Below are 14,045 nucleotides of genomic sequence, written 5' to 3'. Positions count from 1 at the left end.
CGGGTCTGCGACACCAGGCTGCCCTCACACCCCAGGAGCCCTCCCCTACGCTGGGATCATATCTGTTTATTTACATTAAGGGTAAAGAATGCATCCTGCAGCTGCTGCAGAACAATGTAAACTGTGCTGTGCAAGCCAGCGGTGGTGGTTTAATTTTCTGTGTTATTTATCAGCAAAACTGGAATCTTCACTTCAGCTATTTGGACATAAACGTGACGACATAAACCAGAGTAGATAAGTTATTCCAGTTCTGTTGTAAATGCATAGGTATTTGAATCCTTCCTTGCTGCTTCAAAAACACAATGAAGGCTATGCCAGCAGTCCCACCTAAGATCATTTATCGTACTTACTTTGTCAGTTTATCTTGCAGCAGGAGATCATTACTCAAAAGTAGCATTTGCTTCCAAGTGATGTGACCGTCTTTGGTGACCGTTTTTAATACAATTAAAACATCCCTACAGCTTTACCTGGGTTTCTTTAGTGGGAAGTTAAATTTTGAAGGATCTCTCACTGACAGGTTCGAAAGATCAAATTAAGAAAGTCTTCTGACTTCTTTCTGCTGGTGTTTTGTGCAACCCCCTAGTGTGGATGTCTGAAAGTGAGGAAATTAAGGATTTCTGATTAGTTTTTACCGTAAATGAAGCAGGAAGGTTTCAGATTCCCATGGCCAAGGCAGTACATTTGTGTCCCCCCCTACTTTCAACGACATTATAACCGTGTCAAGGCCAAGTTGGTCATCTAGTTGGCTTATCTAGTTTCATCACTGCCTGGAGTGATGAGTGCAGTAAGAAAAAATGCTGGAGCCAGCCCAGACCACAGCGAGTTGACGTAAAATAATGAAGGACAGAAGTTTCAGGGCTTGTTTGCATTTTGTATCTGTAAACAGCTTTTGCCTCAGTAAGTCAAGTAGTGCACGACCTCAATCAGGCAAAATTCCTGAGCATTTCAAGGGGAAATTTGACTGCAGCTGAGCAGGCTGCATTTGAAGGCAGTGTCTTGGAGCGCAGTCACTGACTTGCTGCCCATCGATATCCAAGAAAGCACTGTTAATACTGGAAGTGGAAACATCCTAAACCAGGGTGAGCCAAGCTGGCAGTACCGCCGCCTTGCAGGCACATTTCCTGCAGCAGTGCCAGACACGCCTGGATTTGTATTTTCAGATTTTCTGCTTGGAGGCTACCCCCTCTCTGCTCAGACTTGGGGAAGCTTAACCTGAGTCTAAATTTGGCTTCTCACGTGCATCTTTTTCCATCCCACTGGTTCCCTCCGGTGCATTTCTGTTCGACTGTGGATCACTCACCAACCTTCCCTGTGTGATCTTTGGGTGAGAAGTTGTGCCGGGGTCTTTTGCAAAAGCAGCAGGGGCCAGCTGCAAATGCTGTACGAGCAGGACTTGTGGGGCACGCTCATGGCCCTGCTTTACCCTCTCAGCTTCTGGCGGTCAACAAGTCTGAGATTTTAAACCCTCTCATCAGCCAGAGGCTGCATCTCTGTTGTGTGCACCAGCCACTGCGGACTGTACTTAAATCCTCTTTGGGCTTACAGAGCTTATCCCCAGCACGGGTCCCCTGCACAGCAGGCTGGCATTAGGTGGTTTCAAGTACAGCCCGGCTCTTCAATACCACCACGTTAAGGGCAGGCTTCCTCTGCAATTCCCTTAGCGTTTTTTCTTATCAAGCTGAGCGAAGCAGTGACCTAGGGAACAAAAGAGTGATTATTTTTTGGAGATTCCATAAATTTTTTAAACATCCTTGTAAATAATGCACATGCTATGGGAATGGCATAACTGCACAGCAGGGAAGGGTGTCAAAGAAAATAAACAAGTGCTTTAAAACAGAGGACTCTGGATACAGTGGTGAGGAAATCGGTCCTAGTAGGGCTAAAACTAATTCACCATACTAGGGAGAAAAGCCCAGAACCATTTCCGAACCATTCGTTGATGTATTTTCATTCCATATGTGTATTTAACATGTTTGAAAACGATGCCGCAAAGCTGATCGACTCATAAATTGCTCTGTAGCTCCCTCTAATGGATAACTTTACCAAAAGCGGGTGCAGGGGAGCAGCGAGCAAGAATGAAATAAAACTGCCCTTGGTTATACACAAAATCAAGACCTTTGTGGCGGAACAGTTGTCATGTGCACAAAACCACAACACTGTTGTCATTCCCCATCCATCTGTCATTTTATTTTCATCTCGGTAGATATTACAGCTCTTCTTAAAAGAGCTTAAAGGAACAGTGAACTAAGTCAAGAGGCAAAGGGCCCCTCGGCCCTGGTGGAGTGGAAAAAGTGCAGAAGAGAGGCAGCGGCTGCTCTGCATCCCGCATCCCGCATCCCATGGGAGGCTGCACCATGGGAGGCATGGGCATGGGCTGCACCCAGACACACAAGCCCCATGTGGGGCACACCACCATCTAGAGAGCCTAACCATGCTCTAGAATCCTTTCGTTAAGCATAAGAGCAAAGCATTAGCTCTAGCACGGTTTGCAGTCTAGGAGGTGGCTGGCACCTTCCCTACTCCCTGCCAGGCTTCCCGGCACAGTCACACAGCCAGCGCTTCTGTGAGCAAGCTGATGAACTCAACTCCCAGCCAAATTTCTTTACAGCTACAGCAGAGGTACTGCCTACCCAGGAAATGTGTTGTTGAATCCAGAGCAAATGAAGAGTCTTATAATAAGGAGACTAAAAAATGAATGGCATGGTATAGTAATTCACAAACAGCAATGTCAGAGCGTAGGATCATTTTAAATGCGGTTGCATCCCCATTGAATTAAACAATTCGTTATAAAAATTTGCACATTATAATTTAAAGAGGAGCTAGAATTCCTCATGCACAGATTAAAACGTACACCAAAGCTTGCTACACATGAGTGTGGATTTTCATGCTAATCTTTTCTAACACTTTGCACTCCTACAGTTGCAGCTAACACCACGGAGATTAGCACAATCAAAAGGGGGTAAAGTCTGTTCGGTTTCCAGTTCTGAAAATTGTTTTAGCTCTGAGATCCTCAGGAAGTCAGACATGAGAGAAAGCTGTAACAACACAATCTCTTACATCTCAACAAGCAATACGAGTAAAAGCCACATTTTGTTCGCACGCACGTACTGATTTCTGCCCAACGCAAATTTATCTCACATCTATACCAAGAACATTTAGTTTGTTTAAGGGTTTCTTTGTGTCAACCCTAACCTGTAGTTAGCCACAACAAATTTTTTTTTTTAGGAGAAGGTAATATTCCATACTGTCAATTATTTCTCCTGCTGACTTTGAAACCGAGATGCCGGTTTAGAAGCAGAGGAAGAGTAATAACGTACAGTAGGCTGGGTACAGAGCAGAACAGTGCCTGAAAACAAGAGGAAAACAGTATTTCACAGTTCTAACGTTGGTTTTAATCCCCACAGAAATAATGAATTTATGCAGCAAAATATTTGAACTTTAAGGAATAGCATTTAACATTCTAATGCACATTGATTTGCCTCATAGCGCTGTAGGAAGCATTTCATTTAACACGGAGGCCTGTAGCTCAGCTGGTAACAGGTCCCAGACTGCTCAGTGGTAGAGTCTTGGAAGGAACCTGAAGTGACATATGGTGAAGGACTCATTCAGACAGGAATATTTTGGTCCACATAGGCTACACGTGGGGTGTGCATGCTCTTTCGCTAAGAAATATGTAATTACCACCTACCATTCAGCCCTACCTGACTTTTTTCTGCCCCTTCTGGATGTTAACACCCCGCCTGCACCTCAGTGGGATGCTTCATTTAACCATAAACCCAGGCACTTACAAATTATTCTGGTTTAAAAAAAATTATTTACAGTCAAGACTTTTTACAGACTAGTTTCTGCTATAGAAATCACACAGGTGAACAGTTCAACAGAAAAAAGTTAAGGAACAGTGCACGGACAAAGGGAGTTGGGCAGCAGCTGACAGCAGTAACCTCTTAAGCCTAAGCCACAGCAGAGAGGCCATTACATTATCCCTTTAGTGTACATATGGTCTTCGCGTAAAACCTTCTGTCCCGTCTGTGAGGCCGTAACGCACCAATATGTGTGTTACTGACACGCTGAGACATCATTTCAACTGCAGAGCTGATTTCCTCCAAACTCTTCATTTGGTCATTATCAGCTTCCTTGTTCTCCGTAACAAAACAGCACAGGATGTCACTGGGCCAACTCAGGTCTGTAGCAACTGCACTGCTGAGCCTTTGTAACGTTACATATTTGGAAACTCTGCAGAAGGAAGGAGAACTGAAGGAGCTTTAAGATTTCTTCTATGTGTGTCCTCCTACATTTCTTTAATTTTCAAAAATAATCTGTCCTCAGAGTCAGCATAAGTATTAATGTTTACAGAATGCCAGAGACAAGTGAAGTATCCATTTTCAACATCAGTTTTTATAATTTTTATCAGAACTATAAAGATTAAAAGTTTGCCAGGACTAGGGAAATTCTGGACCATCCTTCTAAACTTTCCTGAAGGTGAGTGCAACTTTTGCTTTTCTCCAGTGACTGCGAACCTCCCCCCAAGCTCCATGAAATATAATATACAACAGCCTTGCAAGGACATCAGCGAATTCTCACAGCACCCTGGGATATCGCCCATAGGGTCCCATGGACTTGTATGAGTTGAGTTCTTTCAAGTAACCCCTGACTCAACCCTCTCTGCTGGTAGTTCTTCCACTCCTTCAACCCTTTCACTAATCACGGAGGCCTGGGATACCTTGTTGGTGAAGACCAAGACAAAGGTGGCACTGGGTACCTCAGTCTTCTGTGTGTCTGCCGTCACTAATCCACCCGCCCTGCTCAGTAACAGTCCCACATTTTCCTTGTTCGGACTTTTTCTACTAATGTGGCAGTAGCAGCTCTTACTGTCCTTGATGTCCCTTGCAGTGTTCCCAAATCCCTGCTTTGTAGCCTGCCCCTCCTTCCATCTCTCTTGTACTGGTTTTTTGCACTGGAGCTCTGTCATGGGTGCCATGTTTAGCCAAGCCAGTCTCCTGATAAATCTTCTTGGGACAGTCCATTCTTGGCAGTTTGTCCTTAATGACTTGCTAGCTTTCCTCAGCTCCTTTACCCTTCAGAGTTTGCTCCCATGGGATCCCACCTAACAGTTCCCTGAATAATTCAAAGTCTGGTCTCTTGAAGTGTATGGACTGTACTCTGGCTGCTACTTCCTTCCATCAGGATACTAAACCCCACTATTTCATGGTCGCTACAGCCATGTCTACCATTGATTATCAAATCTCCAGCTAGTTCCTCCTTGCCTGCGAACAGCAGACCGAGCTTTGCGTCACTCCAACAGCCCATACAGTACCTGTATCAGGAAGCTGTCCCTGACACCCACCAGAAACCTCCTAGATTAACTGGATCCTGCCATGCTCCCTTTCCATCAGATGTCAGGGAGATCAAGTCCCCCACAAGAACCAGCGTCTGTGATACAGACTTTCTCAAGTTGTTTAAAGAAAGCTTCATCTGCTTTTTCACTCTGTGTGTCTGTGAACATTTGACCATTCCTAACTAGAAATACATAGCACAGATGCTGTAACTGATAAACTCTTAGTCTTCTCCAAAATCAGGATGACAGGTACCTATGATAGGTATCTTTATTCTTAATACAAGCATTTCATTTTCCCCATTAGGTTCAAAGGATTTATTTTTCTTTTTACTTTCAAAAGGTAGGAGGCTTCACTTAGGTTTGGAAATTACTTAAAAGGAGTTGCTTTTCCTCAATATGCTTCAAGTTCTACAGCTGTGCATGGAGGGAAAATAAGCGATAAAATTAAATGCTGAGTGTACAAAGAGAAAACAACTATTTTTAAATTTTCTCTTGCAGCATTGGAGGAAGCCACTGGGAATCAGTGCCTCCTTCTCCACTGAGTTTCACTTAAACTATGGAGTTTGAGGTTTTGGGTTGCAGAAGGTTGTGCACTTTGAAGAGTCAATATTAGTATAAGCATCTGAGACAGGGAATCCAAAAATCTGCTTCTGATACTTACACAAACCGCCACTGCAGTCAAGGATTGTCGAGGTACAATGAGAGCTACCCCGCAGCTTCAACAGAACAGCAAGTCTCACCCACTATGCCAAGGCTCCAAGCTCAGTTAATGAAACACTAAGCACACATACATCATTTACCCATTTTGTCGGGGGTTATCACCTGTGGCTTTGGCACTCCTTCATGAGGCATAAGAAGAATCTTGCCTGGAGCCTTCAGTAAGATACAGACTAAAAAGGCAGAGGGGCAGTGAAAGAAAAGACCAACCCAGCAGACAACTGGCAGGCAAGAGGTAGACGTGAGAAAATAATACAACTGAGTTGTCAAGACATCCCTGCTGAGCAACTTAGCCAGCATGTCTGTGATTCAGGGTACAGTTTCAGAGTTACCATAAGCCCATCTGAGCTCACTGTCCCTTCTGGCCTTGGCCCTCTACCTTCAGAAGAAACGTCCCCCTCACACTCATTTCCATTGCATCAGCACTTGCAGCTGCAAGGCAAGTCAGATTGACAGACTAACTCCACAACACAAGGCAACAGCAGCAAGTTTCCAGCAGAATCCCTAAGCTGATCTGCAGCACTGTAAGGCTGTATGACAGCAAAGCGGACAGAGGAAACATGGTGAGAACACACCAGGACTATCCAGAGAAAGGCTGCAGTTACATTGCCCTGAGCTGATCGTGAAATGACGAGGTCAGTTCTTTATGAATGGCAACATTTCTCTGGGCAGTGGGGGGGAAGAAAATAGACCTAACATTTTGATTGTACAGCTCAGAAGAAATACCTGGTCAAGTATGTCAGACAATAAAAATAAGCAAAAATTAATTTGATTTGGGTTCTACTAACGAACTAAAATGTAATACTTCTTCTAGAGGCTCTTTCTCAGAATAGGGGATTGTAAAGTAGACACAATTCTTATTTTAAAACATTACTATTGAATCCTAAATGGTCTTCAGGTTTTGATAAACAACATTTTTTTCCACAATTAATTTGCTCGTTAATACAAGAACAACCAGGACTATTAACATTATATAAATGTTCATGTTCTGGTGGTCACCTTCCACATGACTTCTTTGATCTAGAGTTTAAGCAACATACTGATAGACCTAGACAGGTATTTAGATACTCTTAGGTATGCTGAAAGAAGATAATATATTTATTACTGAAAGTAATAATTCTTGCAAGAATCTCTTCCCAAATATCAAACAAAATAAAATTGTAATCTGCAGCAGAAATTGCCTTTGCTGAAAAACACCTCTGTAGAGTTCTCTACAGAAGACTACTTTTAATTTGATTGAACGCTTGTGAAAATGCACTTTAAAAACATGACTGGACATCCCATACAATTATTAACCCTTTTTTGCAATAGAAAGATGAAGGTAAGCTTGTATTGCTCATATGGCCACAGCTAATTTAGCTGAAAAACAACATCCTTCTATAACAACAGCATCCTCTGGTGTTTATTTTCACTTTCCATTTTGTTCTTTCCATTGAGCTTTCTGCATGACAAGGACTCAAACCTGTGTCCTTCCAAGCATACACAGAATAGATTCCTCTGCAAGGATGGGGATCGTATAAAAGGAACTGCCGATTTCACTGACATCTTGCCTAAAAGTTCATATAGAAGCATTTTCTCAATCATACGTATAATCCATTAAAGTAACATTCTTTAAAAATTCAGAGAATCTTAAAGTTGATTATTGTGAGGGTTATACCCAAGTATATATCAAGAATATACTGCAAAGTCAGGAAATTATTTCACTGTGCTTTCATTAACATGTATTATTTGTCATTGCAAGAAATAATGTTTTCTAATACTTGGGAAGCAGAGAAAACTAATGTTCACAGACTTCTGTGCTGTCGTGAGTAAATTACTTCTACTGGCTTTTAGTTAACTTCACTCTTTCTACGCTGAACTGCAGCCACAGGACATACAAAGTAATACGCCACAGAATGCATTCAGGTTATTTACATACATGTGGAAGGCAGTTCACTCCTCCTCAAGTCCCTGAAGTTTTACAAAATAAGATTGAAAATTTAAATATTTTATATATTTATAAATTATACTAATTATACATAGGATGTCTATGTTTGTGATTTTTAGAAATAACTGATCAACGTCCATGTGGCAAGCCTGGCTGGGTAATGCTATTAGTTAAAAAGCAAAATTTTTACTTTTGTCCAAGAAACCCCTTAGAAACTGTTTTGTTGTTGTTTTGTTTTAGTGTTTGGTTGGGTTTTTTAAAATACATGTGAAACTAAGTCATGTAAACATACAGGAAAGAAAATGCAAAGTATTATACATACACTGAAAAGTCCATATACATTCCATATTTTAAAAGTGTATCATCATGCTTTTGAAGTCTATTATAAAATATATACAGAAAGGTTACAATTTTATACGAAGTAAGACTACCCTAGCAGAGGCATTAAGGCTTGAGTGCTCTCCTTTAGATTTATCTATAATCGCTCCTAGGAAAAAAAATATTCTAGAATTCTAGTCTGGACCTCATGAAAGGAAATGAAGGGCACCAGACTTAGAGGCACAGAGTGGGTTTCGTCCTGTGTGAGAGGACCCTGCAAGAAAGCTTTCTCTTAATAGGCAGCACTGAGAAGACACCTAAGTGTAGAGCTTTAAATGCTTTTTCCCTTCCTTCCAGAAATCCTCTTGAAACACAAAAGTTGTCAGACACAGGCTTCAATGAAAACAATCTGAAGCTCTTAGGTAGGAGGTTACACCTGGAGATTTTGTTATTATTTATTTTACACTATCACCTTCATATTCTAAGCCAATATTTACATCTGATGTGTTTTTCTGAAGCAGACAGGAAATTTAGACTAACCTTGCTTTCATAGGCTGATGACTGGAATGTTGAAGTATTCAGAGCAGAACTCCAGGATAGTTTTGCATCTCCTGTTGCCAAAGATACTTAAAAGACAATATGTTGACCATGAAAGGCTTTGTTCTTGATTTGGAAAAAAAGAAAAATGGCCAATGCCAGGTTGGGCTTCTTTTTATTGTTAAAAGATTAAAGCATAACATTTCACCAAATACAAGAAATTTAGGGGGTTTCTGACATTACAAACATGTGAATCATCAAGAGAAAGTGTTGAGCTATACATAGTCTGACATTAATCCATCAATTTAATGTATATTAGTACATGCTTAAAACATGGCCAAAATACAGAATCACAAAATAAGTACCTTGATGCTTCTAAATCTGAGACAAGTAAGTCAGAGAATTGAGTGCAATACATTTCCAACAAATGACTATACACTCAATTACAACCTCAGGGCACAATTATTCCAGAAGGATTGGTAGTTTCTCATGCCTGGCTCATTCACATTCAATTTGGTGAGAATTTTAATTTTGAGAATTTCATAAAAACATTTTGAAAAATACGACATTTAACAAGTGTGAAAAAACAAGTTCAGTCTTCACAGAATATATGGATCGCTTGCCACTCCAGTCCTTAATTGCCTGTATGTTTACAAATCTTTACAAAACTAATTTGTATCCATTTTGGTTTCAAAAACATAGTACATCTGAAAAATAAAATATGACTCTACTGATGGGTAATACAAAGACAGGAACACGTATTTAAAATTACTTTTGAAAGTAAATCGTTTCAGTAATACAGCTATAAGACAAGTTAAACATAGTACAATAAACCATGCATCTTCTGACTTGTCAGATCAGCTAAACTACTTGGTTAACATACAGCAACACTTTTGAACACTTCTGTAAATTCAGCTTTTCAAGCACAAGAAAAAAAACAGATTAAATTTGTTCTTCAAGTGGTTCAAGGCTGTCCAAGTGTTTTTTAGGTGTATCATCACTATGGCGGCTTTGGCAATGGGTTAAATGTTTCTTAAAGCCTCGGGGAAAATTTGATTCAAAATTACAACGTGGACACTTCAACAAACTTTGACCATGAGCAGCAACGTGGTTTTTAAGAAGAGACTCCAAGAGAAAAGCTTTGCCACATATTTTACATTTGTATGGGCTTTGAACATTATGCTTGTTAACTAAATGGTGCAAGACAGCACCTTTTTTCATTGCACGACAGCAACAAATTTTGCAATAATACTTTCCCTTGCCACGCTTCATATATTTTGCTATTTCTTCCTCGGAGATGAAAGCCTCTTTCTCTTCCGTAAACTGCAGCACACACTGTGGCTGCATGGGAGTAGTTGCATCTATTTTGCTCTCTTTGCCGTAATCAGATGACTCCATATCATATTGCTCTTGGTCACTGTTGGATTCTTGCTCCTTTATCTCCATCGAGTCCATCTCTGTTTTTCCACACTCACTGCTATTTAGTTCAGAATCTGAGTTCTCCTGGTTTTCCTTCTTGGGCTTCTTTTTTGGGCATGAATATAACATGTCTTCTGGTGATTCTTTGGCTAATATTGATTGCTCATCCTGTGAGAATAAATCATCCAGTGGTTTCTGATCATCTAAATTGTGAGAAAGAAAGTCACTCTCACCAGACTCACTAGGTGTCTGGGGCTCGGAGGAAAAACCCGGAGCAGACTTGTGAGGCTCGGAAAACAGGATATTCTTCTGGATTTCAGAAGGTACAGTAGTTTCAGCATGTCTCTGGACATCAGAGGATAAAGCAGCAGCAGGTTTCTGCATCTCAGAAAATACAGCATGCTTTTGAACATCAGGGGAAACAGCAGATTTCTGGGAGTCAGTAAAAAGAGCTTGTTTGGGGGTCTCAGGAGAAACAGAAGGAGGAGGTTTCTGGGACTCAGTAAAGAGGCCATGTTTCTGAATTTCAGGAGAAGCAGATTTCTGAGACTCTGGAAAGGAAGTAGGCTCTTGAACTTCAGAGGAAACAGGAGCAAGTTTCTGGGCTTCAGAAAATAGGGCATGCTTCTGGACTTCAGAAGAAACAAGAGCTGATTTCTGGGCTTCAGAACATAGGGCATGTTTTTGGCCTTCAGTAGAAACAGTAGAAGTAGACAACTGATTCTGGGGCTCAGAAAAGACACCACGTTTCTGGACATCAGTAGAAACAGTAGGATTAGATTTACGAGACTCTGGGAACAGAGCTCTTTTCCGAGGTTCAGGGAAATGAGCCCGTTTCTGAACCTCAGAGGAAGCAGCAGAGGTGGATTTCTGAGTTTCAGAAAAATACATAGATTTCCGGGACTCAGAGAGTTTCCAAGATTCAGGAGATACTGAAGCACCAGGCTTACGGACCTCAGGAAAGAAAGAAGGCTTCCAAGAGTCAGAGGAAACTGTGTGACTAGACTTTCGAAGCTCAGGAGAAACAGGAGGAGAATGTTTCCACGTGTCAGGGGACAGAACAGGTTTCCAGCCTTCAGGGTAAACAGATGAGATGGGTTTCCACGGCTCAGAAGAAACAAGAGTAGACTTCTGGGATTCAGAAAAGGACGTAGACTTCCACGAGTCAGAAACAAGCCTCCTAGGCTCTGGCGACACAACAGAGCCAGGCCTTCGGGACTCAGGGGCAGACCTGCGGGATTCTACAGACACCGACATGGCAGCCTTTGGAGCCCAGGGAGAAACCGTGGAAGACTTCTGCACCTCGTGAGGTGTAGATCTCCAGGGCTCAGGGGAAACAGTCGGACCAGGTCTCCATGACTCTGGTGAAACTGCAGGAGCAGGCCTCCGGGTTTCAGGAGAAGAAGCAGAAGCGGGCCTACGCATTTGGGAAGGATGCCTCCGGGGCTCAGGAGACCCAGCTGGGGCATACCTTCGCGGTTCAGGGGATACTGCTGGAGTAGGTTTCTTTGGCTCTGGCGACACAGCAGGGGAGTATCTACGGGGCTCCGGAGACACAGCAGGAGAATGGCGACGGGGCTCTGGTGATACAGCAGGGGAATGCCGACGGGGCTCTGGAGACATTGCTGGGGAATGCCGACGGGGCTCTGGAGACATGGCCGGGGAATGCCGACGGGGCTCTGGAGACACGGCCGGGGCTGGCTTCTGCGGGTCAGGGGACACAGCAGGAGATGGCTTCTGTGGGTCGGGGGACACAGCAGGAGAAGGCTTCTGTGGGTCAGGGGACACAGCAGGAGACGGCTTCTCTGAGTCTGGGGATACAGCTGAGGCTAACTTCTCTGGATCTGGAGATATGGCCTGGGCTGACTTTTCTGGATCTGGGGACGTGGCCTGGGCTGACTTCTCTGGCTCTGAGGAAGCTGCCTGAGATGACTTCTGAAGCTCTGGGGACACTGATGACTTCTGAAGCTTGGGGGAAACAACAGGTTCAGATTTGGGTAGTTCAGGAGACAGGGCAGGTTTGCGCAACTCAGAGCAAAGGGCAGGTTTCTGTGGCTCCAATGTGACACTTTTTTTGGAGGAATCGGAATCTCCTTCTACCTGTTCTTTCCGCTCCTCATTCCACTTCTCAGGTGCTGCATGTTGTGCTGTGATGTGATAATATACATTGCAATACATCTTGCTGGTAAAGAAACATTTGTGGCAGTGAAACAGTTTTGCACTTTTTTGATAAAATATAAGTTTACCCAAACCAGCAGCATCCATTTCATCACAATACTCTGGGTGTATGGTACCCATATGAATTTGTATGTTTTCATAGTCCGTTCCTCTGAAGCTGCAGTGATCACACTCTAAGCGCTCTGTGGTTTTACGTAGTATCTGCAACATGTCCATTTTTCTAGGGTCAATAACAGTTTTCACAGCACTGCACCCTTTCAAGAGCAAGCTTCAGTTCCTGCAATAAAGCAAAAAAACCTGTAGGGTTAGCTGTTGATGTTAATTTCAACTCTTTGTCATTCCTAAATAACCACATGTGCTTTTTTCCCCCCCTTCCATTTTAGAAGGCATATCTTTTGCATAGCTACTAACTTCTTCATAAAGAAATCCAAATAATAGGTCTCTCCAACTTCTGCAAATCATTTTACATCAGTAGAATTTGAAAAACAAACCTTATACTTAACAATAGGCCTTCCTATCTATGTAAAAAAATCTGCAAGCAAATGATAAAAAAAAGAACCCAGGTGATGAAGAGCTAAGTTTATGTTTCATTTGATAAATGTGACTTGCTTTCTCAGTTGTCTTCCCAGATTTGAAGTGTTTTTGTTTACATTACACATGTAAACTGAAAACAAAAAGTACTTTGAAACAGTGCCACTGAGATAAATCCATTTCAAAACTACATCTTCACCATAAAATTTCAAAACAAATTAGCTTTTTTTGACAAAGACAAAAAAAATTTCAAGAAGAAAACAGCAGCCTAAAGCCTAGGTTCTGTTTTCGTCTGCTAAACACTGTTTTCCTTTCACTAATTACATGAAAAACAAAAGCTGCTGCACATAAAGGCTTTATCCATTATGAAAATAATTTTTTCCATTCCATTTTTCATATACTTCCCTAATAACAACAAAACTACTACTTAAACAGCAGTGACCTTTTTTCCAGTTGATGTAGTTGACACCCCTCTGTATTGAAAACATTGTTTGCCTCACCCCAAAGAGAAAGATGGAAATTTCTCAAAATTACTGGTTTTGTAAGACCTTAAAAAAACCAAACCAAACAAACAAAAAAACCAACCAAACCCAGAAATGCAGCATCTGAAATGCAAATAAATTTTAATGATTTGGCTAGATTCCACTATTTCCAACAGAATTTACCCAGATTAGCTACTACAATAAGCAGAAAACCAAGTCTAACCATATTCTCTAAGTCATTTTTACGTAAATGTGGGAGGTATCTCTATGGTGAAAAGGAATATTTGGACATTTGTGTGAAATGCACAGGCTTTTTTCTTGTACATTCAAATGAAACAGATGTTACATGATTATCATGCTAAGCTATCAACCTAATTTTGGGGGTCTTGTAAGACACACTGTTTCAAAACACACAAAGTTCTTGTGTCATTTTAACATTAATTTTCCTGTCTAAATATATATTAGACTAACAACTAGTCTAAAAATATGCATCCAAAGAAAGTTTTCTTAATTTATTCCTAAAGCATTTTTACCCTGGTTTCTTATGGAAATGAGGCTTACACAAACACATTGCCCTACAGTCAATGCCAATCAAATTGGA

At 41.6% G+C, this 14,045-nt stretch overlaps 1 protein-coding gene across 1 annotated transcript; it reads right to left on the bottom strand.

The window, feature by feature from the left end:
- Positions 1 to 9,024: 9,024 nt before the first annotated feature.
- On the bottom strand, positions 9,025 to 12,647 carry CHAMP1 (chromosome alignment maintaining phosphoprotein 1). Its single transcript, XM_059819680.1, has 2 exons — positions 11,725 to 12,647; positions 9,025 to 11,637 (listed from the first exon to the last, which is right to left on the bottom strand). The coding sequence occupies exons 1-2, from the start codon at positions 12,645 to 12,647 to the stop codon at positions 9,777 to 9,779; spliced, it is 2,784 nt and encodes a 927-aa protein (XP_059675663.1). The 3' UTR covers positions 9,025 to 9,776.
- Between the last annotated feature and the right edge of the window lie 1,398 nt (positions 12,648 to 14,045).

Source organism: Gavia stellata, chromosome 1 (assembly GCF_030936135.1).
Source record: "Gavia stellata isolate bGavSte3 chromosome 1, bGavSte3.hap2, whole genome shotgun sequence".
NCBI lineage: Eukaryota > Metazoa > Chordata > Aves > Gaviiformes > Gaviidae > Gavia > Gavia stellata.
The sequence above is the reverse complement of the archived record's forward strand: the minus strand, read 5'-3'. Positions and strand labels throughout refer to the sequence as shown.